Source organism: Schistocerca gregaria, chromosome 2, assembly GCF_023897955.1.
Source record: "Schistocerca gregaria isolate iqSchGreg1 chromosome 2, iqSchGreg1.2, whole genome shotgun sequence".
In the NCBI taxonomy this organism is placed as follows: domain Eukaryota; kingdom Metazoa; phylum Arthropoda; class Insecta; order Orthoptera; family Acrididae; genus Schistocerca; species Schistocerca gregaria.
This window is the reverse complement of record NC_064921.1, coordinates 673658289-673674038: the sequence shown is the minus strand read 5'-3', so window position 1 is coordinate 673674038 and position 15750 is coordinate 673658289. Positions and strand designations below refer to the sequence as shown.

The 15750-nt window shown below is 41.5% G+C and overlaps 1 protein-coding gene across 1 annotated transcript in view; it reads left to right on the top strand.

Annotated features, from left to right (window-relative positions):
* Positions 1-266: 266 nt before the first annotated feature.
* The window catches only part of LOC126335932 (guanine nucleotide-binding protein subunit gamma-e), a 413894-nt gene continuing 398410 nt past the window's right edge, over positions 267-15750 (top strand). Inside the window, exons 1-2 of the mRNA XM_049999407.1 lie at positions 267-349; positions 722-907. Of these exons, the coding sequence (XP_049855364.1) occupies positions 267-349; positions 722-907 (269 nt within the window). The remainder of the gene's footprint in view (positions 350-721; positions 908-15750) is intronic.

Here is a 15750-nt window from a genome sequence, read left to right as displayed (position 1 = left end):
CGTTTCGTGATAAAAGTTTCACGACTTTGTATGAGGTCTGAAGTGCATAAATTTTAAGCTATTTATTTTAATTTATTTTTTTTTATTTTTATGTAGATATCTTTCTAATGAAGATTTTTTTATAGTTTAAGTTGCCTTTTGGTTCATTTTTTGTGCTTCCCCTCTTTGCTCATTTCTGATGTTACGTTGCTGTCGCTGTTATGAATTGTTTCAACGTACAATTTTTTTCTTGATTTGTCATGTCTACAGAAGTTATGTAGCTAGAGATGAGAATTGCTTATGTTGAATTTAGTACATTTTCATACATATTAGTTAACATAGCATTTGGGGGAAAAAAGAAAGTGGAAAAGTAGAGCCTGTTGAAAACAGCAGTAAAATTCTTTAAGAGCATCGTCTTCAGCAAAATGACAGTGTCATCTTTTGTTGCTTTTAACAAATACTGTTTGGTAATCTTCTTCCTTCTTCGTCATTTTATGCCAGGCTGTAAAGTGAGAACGATAGTAAAACAGTGACTAAAAATAAGGAGATCCAGTAGAGACACATGGAGGATCGACACCGGTTTGGCAGTCATGTCATAATACTGCTTCTGCACGCTATTGTGGAAGACGTAAGTACGTACTCGCCTCTGCGCACAGCGAGGCTGGCTGCGACCTGAGGCTGATGCGGCGATGTTTCTTGTCTGCACCAGGGCGACCACCTCGAGCGAGTGACGTCACAGCAGTTCGCGCGTGCGCGCGGACGCCGGAGGATACTGCGCAGGCGCGAGTCGGGCCCCGGGCCACACAGCCGCCACCCTGGACGCCAGTGTGCTAGCCGCCATGGACAAGGACGCGCTCAAGAAGCAGATAGAGAACATGAAGTACCAGGCGACCATGGAGCGCTGGCCCCTCTCCAAGAGCATAGCGGCGTAAGTACTGCTGCCTCAAGCTTCTTAGGCTCTAGGCGAACGAGAAACTGTGCGATTTGTTACGCTGCCTTCTCTCACCTGACAACTTTCACAGGATCTCCATAGACACACCTTCCCGGTTTTCCCGAATATGTCATCATCAGCGATTATTCATTGAGCTACTTTTTTTTTTGACGTGTTACTTTTGCCAGAGTACTGCACACTCAACTACCCTTTCCAGTAATAGAAGTGTATGTTATGTTATAAATGAGGAACTGTTGCCAGATAGCAAGAAAACAACCCAGCGTGCTGCAACAGGCGAGAACACGGCATCGCATCGACCTAGATATCTGCCGGCAGCGAACACGACGCCGTTATCGCGTCTCGCCGCCTAGTAATCTACTACTACAGCCAATGCAGAAAAAAAAGTTTTTAAAATTATCAGCGGCACAAAACAAAAACACTCTCCGTTTTCTTCTTCTGCGTGCAACATAACAGCAAAATTGACGTTCGGTTTGTTTGTTTCTTCCTGAGGTGCAGAGCATCAAATACAATAATACCAGTTTCTTAGTTTCCTTCCTTCTATTATCGCAAATCCATTTGAAAGTACTGCTTTTGCAATACACGCACGACGACGTGCGGGCACTCGCACGGCCCTTGTCGCATCGGCCACTCGCCCGACCGAAGTGGGCGTAACTCTCGCTGTCAGCGCCGCGCTGACAGATCCTGTAACAATGCACGCCGCCTGCCCCAACAGCGGCGTCCCGCCGCTAGAAAGGTTTCGTGCGAGAACTGCTCAGCGTGAGAAATCCAGTTCTACATACAAAACTTCTCTTTTTACGAAATTTGGCTTTTTGTTTTTGTGTCTCTTTCTAAGCTGGCGTATTAACAACGACATAGGGCGGGAACTTATTCACTCATAAGTTGAACCAGAGTCTCCGGCATGTTATATACCTTGTGTAATGTGTGCTTGTTGCATGAGCAGCTGAAGAAAAGCAATGAAGACAAGCAGTCGCGACACCGTCGCAATAAATAGTTACAGCGATCTAGGGAATATTGACTTTTAATTCTGTTTAGTCCCGTAATTTACTGCAGACATGTATCGATTTCGAGGTATGAAGACTATCTTCAGGTCTGAATGTCAGTTTGTGAAAAATTCCATGGAAAAATAAAGTGCGCCAATTATTCTATGAACTTTTTTACAAATTGATGATCAGATTTAAAGACAGCTGAACAGAACGAAATCGATAATAAATTGAGACAAGTCTGCTGTCAAGTACTTGGGTTCAAGAGAATTGAAATGAAACAAAAAATTCCAAAAATAGAAAAGTTCCGGTTGCAAGATTTTTTATTAGTCAAACCGCTTTTCGCACGGTTAGCGAATCTTCAGATTATTTTGAGCAGCAAAGACCGCATTAGCTACATTTAAAATGGTTCAAATGGCTCTGAGCACTATGGGACTTAACTTCTGAAGTCATCAGTCCCCTAGAACCTACTTAAACCTAAGGACATCACACACCTCCACGCCCGAGGCAGGATTCGAACCTGCGACCGTAGCGGTCGCGTGGTTCAAGCCTGTAGCGCCTCGAACCGCTCGGCCACTCTGGCCGGCCATATTCAAAAGCCATTGACATGATATGGTAAAGGAAGGCCGCAATTGTAAAACATCACGATAGAAAAACTTTTCTATTATCTGAATTCACATTTTATAAACACCAGCCTCATAAGCTGTTCCTTCCAACCCAACAATGCATGCTTATGAGACGGGCATTTTTAAACTGCTAATTGAGGTACCAGAAAAACTTTCCTACGATTGACAGTTTCGGCCTTAGCTTCAACGCCATCATATCAATGAGTTTTAAATATCACTAACGCTCTCTCCGCTACTCAACATAATCTGAAGATGCGCTAACCGTGCGAAACGCGTCATTGTTAATAAAACACTTGCAACAGACTGTTTTCCATTTTGGGAATATTGAGACAGTGTTGCTGCATCAGCCCAAAATGGAATGGAGTAATAAGTTCAAACGATAAGCGTAATTTAGAACTACAGTCACAGACGCTTTTGCCCCAGTCTTGATTTGTGTTTTTCAAGAAATAATCAGGATTCTATTAATGATACAGACACTAAAAACATTGTTTTCAAAGAAAAGTTCTTATTTGTTATTAGAAAAAACAGGCACGCAAATAATACAGCGTATTGTTTGTCAAGTGTTCTTAAACAACCAAGTACACAAAAACAGAAAATTTCGACTATCTCTCTCGTTGTGTACCGAGGCTCTTATGTAACAGCGTTAGCGAAAGCCACATACAACATTTCGTGCACTTGAGAACGAGGTCACCAGTAAATCGTGTATCGTCGGTACCATTACAATTTCTAATCAATGGTGGATTTTTTCCACTGCTTTTCTTCCTTAGAAAAACGTATTTCTGTGAATTTTTGAGTCATCAATGAGGTTTTAATTCTGAAAGTTGAGGAGTACGAACTGTGACGCGTAGTGATATCGACTTCAGTACGAGGACTGGCTCGATGCAGTTCTCCATGCTACATTTCCAGTGCAAGCCTCTTCATCTCCAAATAACTAACTCGACTTACATCCTTCTGAACCTACTTACTGCATTCATCTTTTACTCTCCCCCAACGATTTCCCATCCGTCCCCTGCCCCCTCTCCACACACACACACACAGACACACACACACACACACACACACACACACACACACACACACACTTCCCTTCAATACTAAATCAACCGCTTCCTTCTTCTAGTCAGAATTTCCACAAATTTCTTTTCTCCCCATTTCTATTCAGGACCTCCTAATGGTCAACATTCTTCTGTAGGACCACATTTAAAAGCTTCTGTTTTCTCTTTGTCTAAAACGTTATCATCCATATTCCACTTCTGTATATGGCTACACTCTATACAAATATTTTCAGATAAGCCTTCCTACCTCTTAAATCGATATCCGATGTTAACGAATTTATCTTCTTCAGAACCGTTTTTATTGCCAATGCCAGCCTACATTTCATATCTTGTCTTCTTCGGCCATCATCAGTTATTCTGTTGCCCAAATAAAAGATAGTTACTACTTTAAGTATCTCGTTTCCTCGGCAGATTCCTTGAGAATAACATGATTTAATTCGAGTACAGTCCATTATCCTTGTTTTCTATTGATATTCGCCTCATTTACTTCTTTCAAGACACTCTCCATTGCGTTCAATTGCTCTTCCCTGGCCTTTGCTGTCTGACGGAGTTAAAATGTCATCAGCAAACCTCAAAGTTTTTATTTCTTCTCCCTGAACTTTAATCCCCATTCAAAATTTTTCTTTGGATTCCTTTACTGCGAGTTCATTGTACATACTGAATAACGTCGGGTACAGGACACTGCCTCGTTCCCTTCTCAACCACTGCTTTCTTTTAACGCCCCTCAACTCGTAACTGCCTTTTGGTTTCTCTACAAGTTTCAAGTACCTTTGGCTCCCTGGATTTTACCCCTGCCACCTTCAGAATTTTAAAGAGTATTCCAGTGGACATTGTCAAGAGCTTTCCCTGACCCTACACATGCTGTACACGGAGGTAGGCCTTTCCCTGACCCACCTTCTGAGACAAGTCGTAGTGTCAGTACTGCCTCGGTAGTTCCTCCGCTTACCCCGGAATCCCCATTGATTTTCCCCGCGGTCGGCTTCCACTAGTTTTTCCATGGATTGTGTTTGTATTTTGAAACCAAGACTTACTTAACTGACAGTATACACTATGTAAAGACGTAAAGACTTAGTATCTTACAAAAAAGTCATGATCGAAATTTACTGAAAATACAGTCATGTTCCAGCATAGAGGCGTAGCACAATGGAATTGTAAATACACAAATGCCCACTTCCTTTCAAGAAATAACCTGATCTTCACATCACAACATATTTCCAATTGCAGCGTACAAACAGCAAGTTAGTAAAAAAGAAGTGTTTCAAAATACTTGTATTATAAACATATGTGACCATTTTTACACAGCTTTAAGTTCAATGATGCTTAACTCTTAAATAATAGTAATAATAATAATTAATGGTCGCCTTACGAAGCTAAATTTCATTTCACTTCTTTCTTAGCAAGCATTTATCGCATAATTGCTTTGACATCTTCAATAATCTTATAGGATCACAACAAGGAAAAATGATTGCAATCAGTTGCGATATATATATTTGCGGAAAATATCTGGTGATTGTGCCTTTAAATAACTATTTCTAATAATATATATATATATATATATATATATATATATATATATATATATATTAGAAATAGTTATTTAAAGGCACAATCACCAGATATTTTCCGCAAATAACTGGTTTCAGCCTATACTGGTCGTCTTCAGACCGTAGCAAGCAGATGTGCATTTCATTGTTACAAGTGAATAACCCGTTGTCACCTAAAGCCGGTTACTACTGTGCTAAATCTTGTATTTCTATCTGTAAAGGGATATTTTTAAAAACTTTAGTCTATTGCGGTTTTCTTTCCACCGTGAATGAAACGTCATGTTCCAGTATTCGTTGAACTGCCCAGCTATTCATGTTTCAATGAACCCTGCAGATGTCTCTAGAGCAATAATTACAGCAGCTAGTAGTTTGGTGTAACAAATAAATTTGTTAATGTGGGCAATTATGGCAAAACTCATTTACGCCTAATACAAATTTTTGAGTGATGACAGTTTAACGACACTCACGCGATGACAGGGCTTCTTCGTCTCACGGGGTAACCACTTCCCCCACACCGGTCCCCCAAAAATTATTTTGTCGCTCTAACATCGAACCCTCTGCCAACTCATAGCACACGCTGTGTACAGGTTTCCACACTAAGATGAAGATGATTATAATGATTTCAATTTTACAACAGCAGGCGAAACGAAAATTATTTTTTAGTAAGTTTCAAACCGAAAACTGCGATGAAGCTATATTTATAATTTGAGAGCAAAGTGTACTGTATCTGGACAAAGTAAATCATTATTGTGGCTTAAACTCTCCTGAAATTCATGTAGACGCAAGGACATGGTTCTAATTTAGCCCAGACCGTCTGCACTTGCAATATATACACGCAGTGGTTTTACTTCCGTTACATTGTACTATCGGTCTATATACTCTACTTTGAAATCATAGGCATTTCGGATCCACATTTTGGAAGCTTCGTATGTAAGCCATATGGACTCTAATTCTGCCGCCATGTGAATGCTTTTTAGTCACGTACTTATCGCTTCGCTCTTAGCTCCATGCGGTACAACGCCGCAGTCTTTGCTTGCGACGAAGAATGCCGCAGCTAGAGGAAAAACCTTGCCCTTCAACTTTCAGTCGTGACAAACTAGTTGAACGCTTGACGAAGGACAGCACGAGCGTTGAACTGCTGCCTGTGCGAAACAAGTAGCCGCTAAAGAGAGGTAGCTGTCAGCTTTTGCTGCCGGGCGCTCGGCCGACTGACGGCAAAGCGCAATGTATACTGAGAACCAAGACGCTCCTTATGTTACGTGTTTCACGGCAAGGGGCTGATAAATGTCCAGCAACTACCGTATACGAGCTACACCCATACTGCTGACAAGTACCTTTGCACTGTGGCAGATTACTGCGGAACATTCCATCATTATTCAATCCGTAGGCACTAGACTCTCGAACCGTCACAAAATTTGCCTTGAAATTGTAACTCTCTAGTGAAAATTTTGAAAAATTATTTGTCACTTATAGAGCATGAAAAATGCTTCAGAATTACGAGCCTAAAATATATTTCGCTTTGTTGTGGCGAAAATGCTTATTTCCGCGCTATCTGTAGCTTTCTAGCTGTACGCTTTCACAAAGAATGTTGTCAACACAGAAAGGGGCTGTTAAATCTAAGGTGCAATTCAAGCACCTAATAATTTGGTTCAAATGGCTCTGGGCACTATGGGACTTAACATCTGAGGTCATCAGTCCCCTAGAACTTAGAACTACTTAAACCTAACTAACCTAAAGAGAGCACACACATCCATGCCCGAGGCGGGATTCCAACCTTCGACCGTAGCGGTCGCGCGGTTCCAGACAGTAGCGCCTAGAACCGCTCGGCCACACCGGCCGGCGCATTCACTTTGTGAACAAGAGCACAAGGTGTACGCTTGGATAACATTTGATGTTGTACGGAAAGGTAAGCAGTATTCTCCACGTCGCATTGTTAGCAACCATTTGATGCAAATGAAAAACCAGCGTTTTCAAATCTCTGCTGGTAGCCTACCTACTGAGAGACTCCATTTTTTCTATGCTGTTTTCTAGGCTGTAGTTCAGAACCTTCCGTTACAATTCACTCAGTTCCATAAAGGAAATAAACAGCTCTTTATTTTCGCTGTTGTATTTTTATCAGCATTCTCCCAACAATATATATTATTTACAGAAAAAATATAGCTGCTGATACGGTAATCCCTGCAAGCTCCAAGCACCCACACAACCACAAACCAGCAGCTTCCCGTTTGAAGGTGCATCGCCTCATATATGTTAAACTTATCTCTTCCAGAAATGGCTAAAGCTCTGGCTTGATTGATCGTATACTACTAAAAAATAAAATACATAAAACTTCACCACTTCTGTACGCTAGCCAACGGTAATCACACAGCAGTTACAAAGGTAGCTTTGTTCACTTGGTTCCGGGGAACTTTCGAGAACAAATAGGAGAGACATTCAATACTTAGAGAGACTGATGTAGAAATGAAACAATTTGTAGGAGTAGTTTTGTAGTTTATGACATTAGGTTGCCATCACTGGGATTACGTGAGAACAGCTGATGGCTAACAATTGTTTTGTTTATAGCCTCATTATGACATTCGACGGTGGCAAAAGGGTAGGACAGTTCAAAAACGGTCGAAAGCCAATGTCTGACGAGCAGTTTCCTGGCCGACCAGTCCAAGTGTCAGCTCCTTCGCTTGAAACACGCATTGACAATGTTCGTGAACACAGACGTGCTACATTTGAACATATAGCAAAAACAGTTGCGGTAAGAGTTGGCACAGTTCATAACGTTATCAGTAACAAGCTCAAGTAAAGAAAAACAATTACGGGCAGGATCGCGAAAGAGTTAACACGACAACAGAAGGAAACAAGACTAAAAGTTTGCACAGATTTTAGAGAACGCTATGTTAGCGAAGGTGACCCTTTTCTAAACAACATCTTAAAGTGTGATGAAACTTGGGTTCACCATTTGGAACCAGTCCATTAGACAAAACATGGAATAGAAGCACACCTGCTCATCTGTCCGAAAGAAATTCAGAACGCAAGCACCAGCGGGAAAAGTCATGTTGGCCGTCTTTTGCTAATATTTGGAATATCGGCGTACAATAAACAGTTCCTACAACTCAAACGTGCTGACGAACAAATAAACTCAGTAATGAGAGCAAAACGTCTCGAATAGAAAGGAGCGTGATGTTGGCGCTCGACAATGTTCATCCTCACACCGCCCAGTTGACCCAAGAAACCAATGAAGAAATGGATTGGCAGGCACTACCTCATCCTCCCTACAGTCCAGATCTCAGTCTCGGATTTTCATTTGTTTGGACCACTCAAGAAGGCATTAACTAGAAAAAATTCAGCAGCAAAGAGGACATCAAAAAATTTGTGGGAGATTAACTCAAACGAGACTAACTTCTTTGCCAAATTACCCTCCATCAGGAAAGTGGAATAAGCTCAACGACTGTGATATCTCTTTCAAAATGATAGAGAGCAGGAATGAGTCGTCATTTGCGTTCTAGCTATATTAAACCAGATCCAGATTTTGGCTAGTAACTAGCTATTATCAGTGGTAAAAATACAAGAAGTACATAGAGTACAGTTTAAAAAATGCAACTCATGACATAGCCTATATCGCTTCTACATTAAATTACGTACCAGTATTTCAGAGTTGTTATACATGCCTTAGTACGTCTACACCTGTTATTCGGGCTCGTGCCACAGTTCACTAAAGAGTACTATGTAACGGTGTCGGCTTTGCAGAGAACACATGGATTGGCTGTGACGCCCAGTATATAAACTATGTAAGACGTAACCTTCATAGTAAAGCAATTGTGGTCTCTAATAAAACTTAAAATTTGCATAAGAATAAAAGAAAGTACCAGTAAAATTATAGACTTTGTTGTACTGACATACTGCTACATTAAACAGTTTACATTAGAAGACTTTTAAAAAATGCCAGATTCATTCACTCCTTGTCAGCCAACTTTTTGTTAATCTTTAAAGCCATAGATAACGTCAGTTGCATAAAAAGTTTTTAAAAAATTTTGCAGACCACTAGAAGGCACATGATGTATGCTGTGACTATTGGAATTGATTTTATCGGAACATTCTTTTCTTTTGTACTTTTTGTAATCGTCGTGACGAGGTATGTGGCACCTCTTGCTTATTGAATAGTTCATAGATGGCTCGAAATATCACCAAGAATCTTGTTGGTGTGATCTCTCAATCAGTAGCGGATGTAGGGAGTATTAATCTCTGTGCCACTTCAGATTTTTAATTACAAGTACAATAATAAGACCATACGGAATTGCTGTTATTAATAACGTACTCGCATCGAAACCAATATAACATGGAAAACTTTACGTGTGTTCAATATTATAACCATCGTAATCGTGCAGTATTACGTTAGTGGCTGCTACATATTAGCAAGAAGCCCCCTTGGTCGTATACTTCACTGCTTCAAAGCAAGCAGATTTTAAATAATTCCCAAAAACTGGTTTTTTCATATTGACTTGTTCATTAATCAGGTTACAGCCAACATTTTTGTGATCGCAAAAGATCTCCAGCTTTTCCAGGAGATCGTGGAACCTTCCCGTCTCACATTTTTAGTAGCAATCTCACATCAGACGTCAAAGTCGGCAACTTACGTTTTGTTGTCAATAAATGAGCAGCCGTACTCTATCTCTCTGTGGCAACATTCCTTTCCATCGCAATGTGTTCCCCAAACCTAATTTCCAGCCTCGTTCCCGTTTGGCCAACGTAACAGGTCCCATTGTTTGGGAAATCAATTTTATAAACTTCAGAAGCATGAAACAGATTCTCTCTATATACCTTACGTCACAAAATACGCCCTATGTTATTTTTGGATCCAAAAGAAGCTCTCATATTATTCTTTCTAAAGACAGATGCAATCCATGTGCTCATTTTTCCATAGTAAGGTAAAGTAACAAATCAACAAAGGTAGAACGAAAACGACGACCGATTGCTGCTCTCTATCATTTCGAAAGACTTCTTTGCGTCAGGTATAAGAAAAACTAGTTCATATTCTGGACATGTGTATTAGAATTGGTGGGGGCTATGCTGAGAAGCACTGAAAGCCTCATTTTGTAAAAATACAGTATTTTTTCTACATCAGTCTGTCTTTCTAATTATCGAAAGTCCAACGTGGAAACAATATAATTCACGCGCATTGGCGTGCTATTATTTTTAGATAATTTCAGGAATATCCTATTTTTACAAATACATGTGGCCTTTTGAAACCGGACAATTCTGAAAAATTAAGGTTTCTTTCTTAGGTAGGTGTGTTATTTATAACAGTGAAAACTGACACGGTTGAGTGTGTACTACAGTATAAGCAAAACCGTTCCAGTAAACGTGGAGCTGTAGAAGAGTTAATTGCCGGTGTGTGGCTACTAACCGCCACTGCTTTCGGTGTGAAATATTGTCCTAGTTAGTATCAATGTTATTGGAATGTAAACTTTTCCATTAAGTCCCCGAGTGATGGACCTCAATTTCACCCATGACCTACCTAAAACAGCAATTATTAATTACGATGCACCCTGTATATGCGTAAAATCGAATGTCAGATCAAAAATTACTGTGGCTCTCATACATAGATGGCGTGTCTGGCTCGCACACGGTGTTAGTGCATGATTAGTGCAGCTTTTAAATTACGAGTATTGCTAATCTGTCTTGCACATTTCATACACAAATAGAGCATCAGCCAGAGCCGCCATTTCGTACAGAAATACGTATGAAACGAAAAAAAATTCTACATTCAAACTACTACTTCTCCCCAGAAAAGCATTACTTACGAATTTGTTCTGCTGGTTTGAAAAAGTCTACCTCGTTCCATTTAAAAAAGAAAAAGAAAGCTATCAGCATATGGATGTGCCGTGGTGTTAAATGGCATGTGACTTAGTAAATTCATTATTTTATTCCGTAAATTTGTTGTGAAAGACCATGTGAAGGTTCCACCTCGACTGTTGTTTACACGCTTTGTCTTCTGAACTAAAGTATAACAACAGTATCTTAAACATTTTCTTGATGACGTAGGGGAACATTTACAATGCCGTCCTCCGTTAATATGTGCTGAAACGAGACTGTAACGCATTTAATGCGCTAATTCGCCTCGTCGCTGTTGTCTGCAACAGCGCCACTACGTACGTCGATGTCGGTTCTCAAGGGTAGAGGACTGAATGCTTGCAGTCTCTGCTGACACCTGCTGAGCGCAGTGGCTGCAACCGGCTACTGATTGTGGCTCATGTCAGCACGGACCATGCCTGCCGCTTTCGTTCTGAGGACCTCAGTTCTTTTTCACTTTTATCTGACTTGGCGAAGGTACCTAGCATCACACGCAGGGTCCAAGCTTAACTCACTGTTCCTGGTGTGGAGACACATTGTAAAAAACTCAAATGGGGTCTTACTGACAAGTCGTATATTCACGCGCCATTCGCGAATGGAACAGGAAACTAAGTGTAGGCAGAAGTACATTCCGCCACACACCATAAGGTGATTTGCTTACAGGTAGATATTGCCTACTGTTTGTTGTATAAGTTGCGTCAGTTGTACACCTGGTAGCGTCGTAACCGCGTTGTCAAGAATTAAAGCCCAGAAATCAAGAGGTCATTGACAGTAAGGTAAACGACAAATTTCCTTAGTTATTGCGACACGCATTATTACTGCAGTGCTGGCATTGACGGTAAATACGAATTGGCACGAACAACCGAACTAATGACTCTGCAACTAGCCATTGGAGGACAAGGGTTCCTCATACCAAATCACGCAACAAACAAGCGGATTTCTACCTGGCGAAAGTAAACATTTGCCAATATGTTAACGAAACACGCTCTTAGACCGATCGAGGTAGCGCAGCGGTTAGGCACTGCACTTCGGAGTAAAGCGGTTAAAATTCGCGTCCAAACACCTAGATTTGTACTTTCTGCGTTTCCCCTAAATTAGTTCGGTTAAATTGTGGGACGGTACATTTGAAGAGAAAAGATCCACCTTCCTTCCCCATTCCGCCCCACTCCGAACTTCTGTTCCGTCTGCAGTGACCTCATTGTGGACACGAGGACAAGCTCTAACCTCCTTTAAAGCACTTATTGTTAGCCGTTGCAGAAATTAAAATATTATTTTCCTTTCGACCAGTGACGACATTACACAATATCATCGCACAACATCGGCAATGCAGCATATGGAAGAAAAAATAAGAAAACTTAAAAAAAATTGTCATCAGTGTATGTTTCGAAGTATGGTCTTAATCGACGGGGCTTCAGTTATTATATAAGGACAGGGCACTAGAACATCGTAATTAAATACCTTACGTAACAGATGAAGCTCTCATACTGAAACTGTGGCCTCGAAGAATGCATTGGCGTAATAAAAACGCTACTGAAAAGACAGTAGACGGACTTCATTATTACATTTTCTATTTATTTCATTTTTTCGATTTTGACGGAAGTAGCCATTATGGTTACTATGAAAAAATTGCGAATATTCGAAAAGCTGTAGATAGAGGAGCCTATGCAACAACGATGTCTTTTTTTATCGTTCTGGAAAGCAGTCTGTACACTTACACATCACTGCCTAATATACAAAATACATTTTACGGCATATCGGAACTTGTCTGTAGTTAGCCTGTTTGCTTCTTGGATAAGAGAAATTTGTTGGCCAAGATATGAACGTGAGTTTTCATGGAGTTCAAACCATTGAATCAGGACTAAAGATTAGTGATACGAACAGTTAAGGGCACACTGATTCATCAGTTACGTTTAATACCTGCGCTGTAAAAAATATCGTCGGATCTCAGCCTTGTCGCAAGACATTTGTTTTGAAGCTACTCCGACGGCTTGCATGCGAATGTGACTGCTTCTTGATTGTTGTCATATGGACCCACAAACTTAGAGGTATCTGTTCCACATTCTTCCGTCAAAGAAAAACCTCTTGTCCTTGAACCAAGAGTAGGATTTATGAAGATATCACCGGGAATCGAACTGGAAATTCCCGAGTTGGTAGCCAGTAACGCTTTAATTCAGAGAGAAACACTCTTGTTGGGAGCGAAAAATGGCAGCCTCACTGTGAAATACGTTGTATCTGTGCAGTCTGATCACAAATAGTGAAAGTATTGATGTAACCAGTCACCTGTGATATATTATAATAAGAACAGCTGAATGAAACGGGGAGTTTCGAAAAGACTTTTAAGATCAAATCAGCAAAAGTAAAGCAAGGGTAACGGAATTTAGTCGAATTTTTAAATTAGGCCTCGCTGAAGACATTACCTTAGGAAACGACCCTGAAAGTACACCACGAAGATGATGTACTACAGACGCGAAATTTAACCGACACGAAGAAGATGCTGTGATATGCAAATGATTAGCTTTTCAGAGCATTTACCCAAAGGTTGGCGCCGGTGGTGACACCTTCAACGTGCTGACATGAGGAAAGTTTCCAACCGATTTCTCATACACAAACAGCAGTTGACCAGCTTTGCCTGGTGAAACGTTGTTGTGATGCCTCGTGTAAGGACGAGAAATGCGTACCATCACGTTTCCGATTTTGATAAAGGTCGGATTGTAGCTTATCGTAATTGCGGTTTATCGTATCGCGACATTTCTGCTCGCGTTGGTCGAGATCCAGTGACTGTTAGCAGAACATGGAATCCGTTGGTTCAGGAGGGTAATACGGAACGCCGTGCTAAATCCTAACGGCCTCGTATCACTAGCAGTCGGGATGACAGGCGTATCACCCGGCGTGATGGTGTGGGGTGCCATTAGTTACTCGTCTCGGTCACCTCTTGTTCGCATTGACGGCACTTTGAACAGTGGACATTACATTTCAGATGTGTTACGATCCGTGGCTCTACCCTTCCTTCGATCCCTGCGAAACCCTACATTTCAGCACGATAATGCACGACCGCATGTAGGTACTGTACGGGCCTTTCTAGATACAGAAAATGTTCGACTGCTGCCCTGGCCTGCACATTCTCCAGATTCTTCACCAATTGATAACGTCTGACCAATGGTGGCCGAACAACTGGTTCGTCACTATACGCCATTCACTGCTCTTGATTAACTGTAGTATCGTGCTGAAGCTACATGGGCAGCTGTACCTGTACACGCCATCCAAGCTCTTTGTGACTCAATGCCCAGGCGTATCAAGGCCATTATTACGGCCAGAGGTGGTTTTTCTGGGTACTGATTTCTCAGGATCCATGCACCCAAATTGAGTGAAAATGTAATCACATGTCAGTTCTAGTATAATATATTTCTCCGATGAATACCAGTTTATCATCTGCTTTCTTCTTGGTGTAGCAATTTTAATGTCCAGTAATGTAGTAAATGAGTTTTGCTGTCTGGTCACAAAATAATATGAAGGCCGCAAAGAATTTCAAGGAAATTGTTAATATCTGTTATAGTATTGTGTTAGTTCTTTTCTGAAGTTAGTTCGAGTAACTAATCAGGAGGTACTAACACGAAGTAGGGGGAAATTTTATGGCACAACGTAATGAAAAGAAGAATCGGTTGATAGGACACGTCCTGAGGCGTGCAGCAGTCGTTAATTTGGTAGTGGAGGGAGGTGTGGCGGCAAAAATCGTAGAGAGAGACAAAGATGTGAATCTACTAAGCATGCGTAAATATGAAGGTCAGTCAAACGAAAACCTAGCACCCGCCACCAACGGATCATGGAATTGTTCCATTCAAAAGTAGTCACCACACGCCTCAACACGAGACTTCTATCAGACGAGATGATGAATCTTTGTTTCGTAGAACACAGTCGACCACTGGCTGATCCGCAACCGCACCCACTCTTGCACTTCCTTGTCCGATTGTAACCGATGTCCTCCTTCAGGTCGCCAGAAAAGTGAAAATCACACGGTGAAAAATCGGGGCTGTACGGTGGATGTTGCAGCGTTTCCCGGCATCCGTCAGATTGACAGTGTGGTGGCGGGTGATATCATGCAAACAGCCTGATTCCGTCCGACAGGGTTTCTGGACGTTTTAACTATTGCGCGTCGCAGTTTCTTCGTAGCGTCTTCATAACTCTGCGCATTGGTTGTGGTTTCACGTACTGCACACTAACGCCAGCCCCCAAGCTGCGAGTCGGACGACCACACAGCCCCGATCTTTCAGCGTATGATTTCTACATATTTGGCGACCTGTAGATACGTGCATGGACGTCGGTTTCAGTCTGACTAGGAAGTGCAAGAGTGCGTGCGGCCATCGATCCGTCAGCCACCGACTGCTTCTACGAAATAGAAATTGTCACGCCTCCCAGTGAGATAAACATATTAACACGAATGGTGATTAATTTTGAGTGGAACCATTCCATGGTCTCGTTATGGGGGTGTTCGGTTTTCGTTTGACCTGCTCCTTATGGGTTGCGGTAGCTTTTCGAAGATGAAGAAACTTGCGCAAGATAACTACTACTACCACTACTACTACTACCACCACCACCATCAACAACAACAACAACAACAACAACAACACCACAACACCAACACCAACACCATCACCACCCACCGCTTCCCATTTCGGAGGATTACAGCTCCGTCAATGTAGATCTATGCCTATCAAGAAGGCATCATGTCTAATCAATCAATCACCCACCTGAGGATGGAGGTACGAGCGTTTAGTA